This window comes from Trypanosoma theileri, assembly GCF_002087225.1.
Source record: "Trypanosoma theileri isolate Edinburgh chromosome Unknown TM35_Tth_3_V1, whole genome shotgun sequence".
NCBI classification, from domain to species: domain Eukaryota; phylum Euglenozoa; class Kinetoplastea; order Trypanosomatida; family Trypanosomatidae; genus Trypanosoma; species Trypanosoma theileri.
This window is the reverse complement of record NW_021639845.1, coordinates 1,053,649-1,062,173: the sequence shown is the minus strand read 5'-3', so window position 1 is coordinate 1,062,173 and position 8,525 is coordinate 1,053,649. Positions and strand designations below refer to the sequence as shown.

The 8,525-nt window shown below is 41.7% G+C and overlaps 4 protein-coding genes across 4 annotated transcripts; all 4 read right to left on the bottom strand.

Annotated features, from left to right (window-relative positions):
- Positions 1–620: 620 nt before the first annotated feature.
- Positions 621–3,398, bottom strand: TM35_000034990 (proton motive ATPase; the record flags this gene model as incomplete). Its single annotated transcript, XM_029022266.1, has 1 exon — positions 621–3,398. The coding sequence occupies one exon, from the start codon at positions 3,396–3,398 to the stop codon at positions 621–623; it is 2,778 nt and encodes a 925-aa protein (XP_028886812.1).
- A 260-nt stretch (positions 3,399–3,658) lies between these two features.
- Positions 3,659–6,244, bottom strand: TM35_000034980 (uncharacterized protein; the record flags this gene model as incomplete). Its single annotated transcript, XM_029022265.1, has 1 exon — positions 3,659–6,244. One exon carries the CDS (start codon positions 6,242–6,244, stop codon positions 3,659–3,661), a length of 2,586 nt encoding a protein of 861 aa, XP_028886811.1.
- Positions 6,245–6,481: 237 nt separating this feature from the next.
- On the bottom strand, positions 6,482–6,991 carry TM35_000034970 (chaperone DnaJ protein; the record flags this gene model as incomplete). The annotated part of the gene is made up of 1 exon (XM_029022264.1): positions 6,482–6,991. The coding sequence occupies one exon, from the start codon at positions 6,989–6,991 to the stop codon at positions 6,482–6,484; it is 510 nt and encodes a 169-aa protein (XP_028886810.1).
- Positions 6,992–7,593: 602 nt separating this feature from the next.
- On the bottom strand, positions 7,594–8,487 carry TM35_000034960 (electron transfer protein; the record flags this gene model as incomplete). The annotated part of the gene is made up of 1 exon (XM_029022263.1): positions 7,594–8,487. The coding sequence occupies one exon, from the start codon at positions 8,485–8,487 to the stop codon at positions 7,594–7,596; it is 894 nt and encodes a 297-aa protein (XP_028886809.1).
- Positions 8,488–8,525: the final 38 nt, after the last annotated feature.

Here is an 8,525-nt window from a genome sequence, read left to right as displayed (position 1 = left end):
CATACTTGTGCCCCTGTATGATTCTCATTTTCTTTCCTTTTCATAAATTTATTATTCCTTGTCGAACCTATTCCACCTGCTACCCATAACTTTCTTTCTTTCTTTTCCCGTCATGTATACCGTATACATTATTTTCATGTACTACTCACTCCCACTTTCCCGCTTCTTTTTGATTTCCATAAGTTATAGTATTTTATATCAATTTCAAGGGCATGTGCAAAAGTGTGTATTCCCCACTCCCTTACCCCATAAACGACGCTCAAAAGTTAGGGAAACACAGAGAGATACACATACCAGCAGTCTTATATGAAGAAATTAAATAATAAAGGAGAATCACACACAACAACTAATCCAATGTGTGAGACTCATATGAGAACACTTATTAGGTCTCGTTTAAAAGGGCGCAGACCATTCCTTTACCAATAGAGTCTTTTTAATTACAACAACAAAAAACGAAAGGCTGTTCAACAAAACCCACCTATTTAAAAAAAAAAAAAAATGTTTCTTAGTTTTCCACTTACATTCCACCTGTAGAAATAATCTGAAAACAAAAACAAATGGTGCTTTACAGAGAAAATGAAACCCAATGAATCAAAAAACAGAAAACACAGTCAAATTCTTCACATAACTGGTTCCTTTGATTCTTTCACGTTCACAGAGTCTGTCGAATTATCAGAATACTGCTCAATAACCTTTCCTCCGTACGCCTTCGAGACACATCCAAAGAGATCAATCCACTCCATAAACAGATGCGAAAGTACCTTCACGGCGTCTTGAACAAGCCACCAAATAATACAGTAGATCCATACCCATAGTGGTAGAAGTTTTTCATTATTTGAATCACCCCAAGCAAGACCCTCTGTCAGCACATGATCAGGACGAGATTCAACCCAAAAGGAAGCCACAAATGAGGAGACGAGGAGAGAGATAAAAGCACCAATGAACAATATAAGGCCTGGAGCCATTTTGAAGAACCAGTCACCTCCAGTACGCGAAGAGAACAGTGTCAGGAAATCGGAAATCGAAATCTTCAGATACAGCAATGTCACAACCTTACCCTGCGGCAGCTTCGCGAGACCAAGACCATGGAACCAAGAGTTAGGGTATGTCTCTTCACTATAAGCTTCAAGTGCCATCCATAATAACAGAAGGGAAGAACCACAGGCAACAGCTGCAAGAATAATAGCGCTTGTGAATACCACAGGGAGATTCCACCGTTGAGGAAGCCTAGATGCCACCACTCGATCGTAACCAATCGTCATAAGACAACCATCATTCAAAAGTGTGATGAGCATAAACATTAGCACAGGTAAATGGAAGAACTGGAAATGAGGATCCACACTGCCATAGTCGAGAGGCGTCAATGAGAAGCAAGCAATGAAGAAGAAACACACCAGTTGTAGTGTTGCAGATATACGGTATGTCAAGAAGGACAGCATACGCTGAAACACTTGACGGGAAACAAGCATGGCCTCAACAACAACACTCAGACCAGGTCCAGTCAATACCATGTCAGCAGCAGCACGCGCAGCATCCGTAGAACCCTGCACAGCAATACCAACGTCTGCCCGTTTCAGTGCAGGCGCGTCATTTACACCGTCGCCTGTCATGGCACAGGTGTAACCACGTTGGCGAAGAGTTTCAACAATCATAAACTTGTGTTCAGGGAAGACTTGCGCGAAACCACCAACACCGAGCATCATATCACCGTACTTCTCACCAAGATCGTCAGGCAGATCATTCACATCAACCTTGGGAAGCTTGTCAGCTGTCAAGATATTTGGGTCAAGGTTCAGCATGCGGCACATTTCTTTTGCAATCAACACGTGGTCACCCGTGATCATCTTAACGTCCACACCATATTCCTTGCTGCGACGAATCGTGTCCTTCGTATCAGGGCGTGGGGGATCCAAAAAGGTCAAGATACCGCACAGGTGCCAGCGACCCTGTGAATCCGTCTTTGCCACAGAAAGACATCGAATACCACGCGAGGCAAGGCTGTCAATAATGTCGACCACCTTGTCATTGATCTCATCCTGGTTATACACAAGTTGAATGATCACATGCGGTGCACCCTTCGTGACGCTGAACTTCTCACCAGTTCGATTATCGATCAGAGTAGCCGCTGTGCGCTTGGTCGTCGGATCGAAGGGAACAAACTCGGTCTGCGTGTAGTTATCGCACTCGTCAAGGTCTGCAGCTCCAAGTACCATGGTATCCAAGGCATCACGTGGCGGTTCACGCCACTTTGCGGCAAGTGCTGCCAATACGAGTATAGAACGTAGGTCGTAGCCCTCTTCAAACGTGAAACACTGATCTTGAATCTCCATCTTGTTGAGTGTCAGAGTTCCTGTCTTGTCTGAGCACAACATATTTACGCCAGACATCATCTCGATAGCTGTCAGCTTTGTTACGATGATCTTGTGCTTCGACAGCTTCTTCGAGCCAACAGCAAGAGTCGTGGTAACGACAATTTCCAGCGCAATGGGAATGGACACAACAAGGACAACGACAGAAAACTGAAGTGCATTACGGAAGCTCTCCTTGAACTTTGCCATAAGATAGATGAAGCAAATAAGACACAATACAAACGAAAGACTCGTCAACACCACCATCACGCGCGAAAGAATGACGTGAATATTGCCAAGGTCAGCCTCCACTGATTGCAGAAGTACGGCAGTCTTACCGAAGAAAGTGCTCTGACCTGTAAATTGTACTGTGCCGTCCACTTCACCACGCACAACATTTGAGCCCATCTTCGGCATGTGGTCTGGTCCCATCGTCACGGGCAGTGACTCACCGGTCAGTGCTGCCTCATCAACATCAATCACACCCTCATTGATGCTGCAATCAGCAGGAACTGCAGAACCGGACGCAAGCTTTACAAGATCACCAGGAACCAGAAGCGCAGCATCGATTTGCTGCCATGAACCATCACGGAAGGCGGTTGCCACAGGTTTCAGAGAATTCTTCAGTGCCGCTACGGCGTCACCAGCCTTAATCGTTTCATACCATCCAATGGTGGCATTGGCGATCTGAATGACAAGTAGAATAGCGGCATCAGGCCAGTTTTCCAATGCGAATTCAATGATAATGGCGACCCACAGTGCAAAAGGCATAGGTCCCCACAAGTTTCGCACAAATATAAGCCAACTGGGAGTCTTTTTTTCTGGCAGTTCATTGCGTCCGTATTTTTGCAAGAGCTCCTCTGCTTCAGCAGTTGTTAAGCCCTTTGATGGGGGTAACAGTTCTGCTGTTTCTTCCTCCGCATCTTCTCTGTGCTCGCTGATGGCCTTGGACAGTACAGACTGACGTTTTTGTGGCTTTTGCGGTGGATGTTCTTCACCATGGTCATTTTCGTTGTGTTCGAAGACCGCTTGGTCTTCCTTTTTACTCATTATTCTGCTTTCTCTTAGTTGGACTACCTACAGGTTTACTTATCGAAAGAAAGTAAATAAAGTTATATGATTTAGGGGATGTGGAAAAGAAATGGGGGTTTTCAGAAAATAATAACTTTTTTTTCTTATTTTTAGTGAACTAAGAAATCTCTATTTAATAAAATAATATTATTTGTTTGTTTTATGTGAAAAAATTTAAGTTATTGAATATTGGTATATTACTAATGATTTTTTTTTTGTTTGTTTGTTTGTTTATCATTCTACTTGGGTCCGGAGCGAAAGAAGGAACGTCTTGCCACCCAGACGCTATCACCCTCTTCTTTTATATTCAATGATTGTCGATGTCGACTGAGAAAATAATTTACACTTTCTTGCATATCCTGTGTGCACTCTTGTTTCCTGCTATTTTTTTCCAAGGAAGTAGGTAAACATCGTCTTGATACTTCCAACCCGTGATTTAGTAGGTGTCGAATACCAGTTTTAGAGGATTTTGGTGCATTATTGATTTTCCAGGAAGATATGCTGTAGCCGTGAATAATATCCTCTAGTTTTACATATTCTGTAGAAAGAGAGTATTGCAAATATGTAATAGCGGGATGAGTAATGTCATCCAAGTCAGAAACAGAGCAATACTTTCGTACTTTTTTCCCACTCTCATCGACCCAGCAGAAGCGTCCAAATTTTCGAAGCCAAAACTCCACACCACCGTAGGGTTGAGCGGCTTTCATGATGTTGTCACGTTCAGATAGTGTGAGTTTTTGGAGAAGTCGGTCAAGTGGAAACCAAATGGGTTTAAGGTACCGTGCAATTGTGGATGCTATAGTAGAATACTCTACCCCAAGTTCCCCTGTAGCACCAGGAGACAACCAATAGGGACGTAATCGCCATAACACCTCTTCTTCTTCTTCCTCTTTTTCACCCTCTTTACCTGAACGAGTCAAGAAGTAGTGGTTATGAGAAACGTCTTCAGTAAAGGATTGAACTCTTTCGATAGGTAGATTAGCTTCATGGGCCCATTCCGAAATAGAAATATATCGATCATGTGGTATAGTCTCGAGAAGTGCAAACCATTCGGGTGATGGGGAATCTACCGTAAGAGCATTTCCTTGGGCAACTTTAAAAGTTGATTCTTTCTTAACAACTGCGGAAGCTTGTACTCCTGTACGAAGAGGGGCCTGAAGAACAGGGAATGCACGGGTTACATCTGTTACCTGAAGTTTGCGATGAATACCATCAGATGACACAGAAATATCCTTCATATTTTGGTACAGAACATTAGCTATCCCTATACGCAAATGTTGTATAGAAGGCTTTAATCTCACGGTGTCTACAGTCTTGTCTCTATCAAAATAGTACGAATATATTCTAATAACTTTGTGAAGTGTGTTTTGCGGTCCTAGTATCCTCGCAAGAGCATCTGTCAGTTTAATCTTTTGAACAGGAACGTAAAAAGTTGGAATACATTCGACAAAAAGATCAAGCATTTCACTAGGGGAACGTCGACCACGCAACTGTGCTACTACAGTATGGGCTTTAAGGAGTTCATCAGGTGACATTCGTCCTGAAACTTTTTCAACTTCTTTCTTTTTCTGCTGTAGGGGTGGTGGTGTTTTCCGTTTTTGCAATCCTTCAGGGGGTTTGGGAAGAGCAGGAGGAATTTGTCGAAATACTTGAGGTGATCCAGCAGGAACCGTTGCGGTTGCACAACTCCCATCGTGAAAAAACCCTTCATCAGGTTCAGCAGCCCCATTAATATCATTTTCCTCATAGGAAGCAATAACTTCATTCTTAGTATCCTCATCCAAGTCAAGTTCAACATCCCATACATCCTTAGCATAGTCCTCGTCAGCTTGAAGAGGTAATGAAACGGAGTCAGTAATGAAACTTGACTGCTGATGGTACGTCGGTAACTTTCTTGAAGAAAGAAGTCCCTTAACCGAAACCATGCTAGTATCTAAACTAAGGTCAACATAATCTTGCGCAACATTACTTTTAAGAAGACGCAGTAAACCTCCTCCTAAATTTCGTATAATATCCTGAAGCTCCTTTGGTAGAGTATTCAAGAGTCCAGTAGTCGCAATGGGTTCATCATTTGGAAGCACCTTCTGGAGTTCTTCAAGTACTCTGCGTGTCGTCACACAGCTAAACTCCGGAATGACATTATGTAGCTTTACTTTCTTTTCTCTTAATAATATTCCACGATCGTGTTCATCATCTCGATGAAAATGATTTCTTTCTTCATATTGAGAAGATAATGAGTCCGTTGTTACCACTTGTGCACGGCTAATATACCAACGAAGACTCCCATCAGATTCTTCAATTTGGTAGCATCGAAATCGATGAGGAAAGAGTTGTACAAATCCTAATACAGATCCATAAAGTTCACTCACTGACTCAAGATCCAAAGCAGGCGTTATCGTGGTAAGTCTAAGTCCAACGCCATCCGCAGGTAGAAGTTCTAAGATCTCATTTACAAGCTTCATTGTTGAAGAACGCCCAGTAGATTGTTGCTCATCGTTAATCTTATTCTCGTGTAGATTCTCACTTTGAGATTCTTCCTCTATGGTCCCAGAGGAAGCAGAATTAAGAAGTAATTCTTCATAATCCTCAAGACTTGCCTCTTCATCATCCTCATTCGCCACTATATTGGATACCTTCTCATCTGCATTTGTGTGCATCCATCGGTAAGAGGATATCTGTATTAATGATTTAGAGAATTCATTCACATATAATGTGGGGCAAAGAGATAAACGCAGTACCCTTGCCCAGGGAAACCAAAATCTGGAGCTCATGGGAAGTCTCTTCCCTCTTATTCCACTGCATGCGCCACGTGCTTGACACAACATGCCAGTTAAAAAAAAATATATATATATGAGAGTGCAATCGCCGTGACGTCAACAGTCTAGAGAGTGAAAGACGTAAACATAAAAAAAAACTACCAAACAACGGCGAAATATCTCTATACTGCCATTTTGACAAAGGGAAAAAAAAAAAAAAAATGAATATGCCATCAGCTTAAGACAAAATAAAAACCCAAAGAGGGGACTCCACTCTCCCTACTCATCACCACCTCTTACTGTTTTTCATTTTGAATTACCTTTCCATGTCACAGAAATCACCAAAGAACAGCAATCACATTCACAAAGTTTTTCAATTTCCTGCATCTCAGATTCTTGTTGTGTGAGAAAGAGCTCAAAAGAACCCCCACAGCGACACTCTAAAGCATACACACGAATTATGACCACATTGTTTTCCTTTTCATCTGATCTACAAAGAATCCGTTCATCCTTAAGATCAAATTCGCTCAAATCGTAAGTATCACTTACTACACCAACGGAACGAACGTAAGATTGTTGTTGTCCGTGATCATACTGAGCACGTCGCAACGGATCCATCAGTATCTCTGATGCTTCCTTAATAACATGAAAAGGTTGAGGTTCCCGCAACAAAATCATATTATCCCCCAGCTGATTAACATTATGTATCTTATCCGGATGGGTGAGCAGCGCGAGTCGCTTGAATGCCGCACGAATTTCAGCTATAGACGCAGAAGATGGCACTTCAAGTATATCATAGGGAGAAAGGGGTGTCATTCACCTGTACAAAAAAAAAAAAAAAGTAAAAGAAAAAAAAATAATGGTATACATAAGAACACAAACACAGACACACATGAAGGATAGATCTTTCTACAATTGGCTACATACAAACGAAATCCGAGAGGAGAACCAAAAGATGAATAAGAGGAAAATAACATCACACACATACAGACTCACAACAACAACAACAAAAAAAAAGAATTCCTCATGGCAATAGGGCCCAAGAACTTCCCTCAAGGCAGCCCCCGTAACTAAAAGGGAGATAAAGAGAGAAAGGAAGCAGAATTGAAACTTTGAGTACAGTAGTGTATTGTCTGTCCGTTGGGGAAATCAAACTAATGAACTTTGTTGAGGATTTTGCAGAACATTGTGCAAACACACACCGCTACAGCAAACACTCAGATAGAAATAGCCCTATAACGTCATCTAACTATAAAACAAAAACCCAACAACCCACCACACCCTCACCACCCATCTTTTTTTTTTTTTCTTCATGGACAAAGAAGAAAAATACAGGAAAAAAATATCCCTCAATAAATAATAAAAATATGGACTACACAGACAATTATATATATATATAGGTCCCCTATTTAACTTCGCTAGGCGGTTACAGCAAACACTTTCTCCTCAGACGCATCGAGTTCATCAGCTAAAGAATTGTTCTCTTCAGCATCACCGAGGTATAATTTTCCTACTGGACACAGCTGTGATACCGGCATATTATTGTCTGTTTTTACCTCTAATTCATCCAAAAAAGTACTTATTTCGCTAAGACCCCCACGACCAATCATTCCTAAATTAAAATCCTGAGCATGCTCATTTAGAAATCGCACACATCTAGTACAGTGAATACAACGGTTAAGCACAACACGTGTCTGAGGATCAAAGTAAAAATCCTGAACAGCACGTTTATCCTCTCTGTATCGAGGTATATCTGTACCATAATTCATACTGATGTTCTGAAGATCACAATTTGTTGCTTGTTCGCAAATAGGACAATCATTTGGGTGATTAATAAGAATTAGTTCAACATTTCCTTCACGGGCATCACGTACCAAACGACTATCAGTGATAATTGACATACCAGGCAGTGCTACAGTAGAACAAGAAACCACAAGATTTTGTGTACCATCTACTTGAACAAGACACATCCGACAATTTCCCGCCACTGAAAGAATAGGATGATAACAAAACTTCGGTACGCGAATACCTTCCCGTTCAAGTACTTCCAGCAAATTTTCCTCCTGTGGAATAATCTCAACTGGCCGTTTATTTACAAACATAATGGCTCGAGGTTTGTGCTCTGCGTATTGTCCCGCGGCTACACCTTCCACTATGGCTTCTGTTGTACCCTTCCGCACGTATTCGTTTCCATGAAAAGAATGCGTCATTTCACTGTTGTACGGTGTGCCATCCGACTTGAAGGAACGTCGTGAAGTGGAGAGCAAAGTCTTACAACAAGTCAACGTAAAGACTCCTTGTAAACGTCTCATCTGTTGTTTCTCTTTTTTCTTTCTTTTTTTTTTTTTTT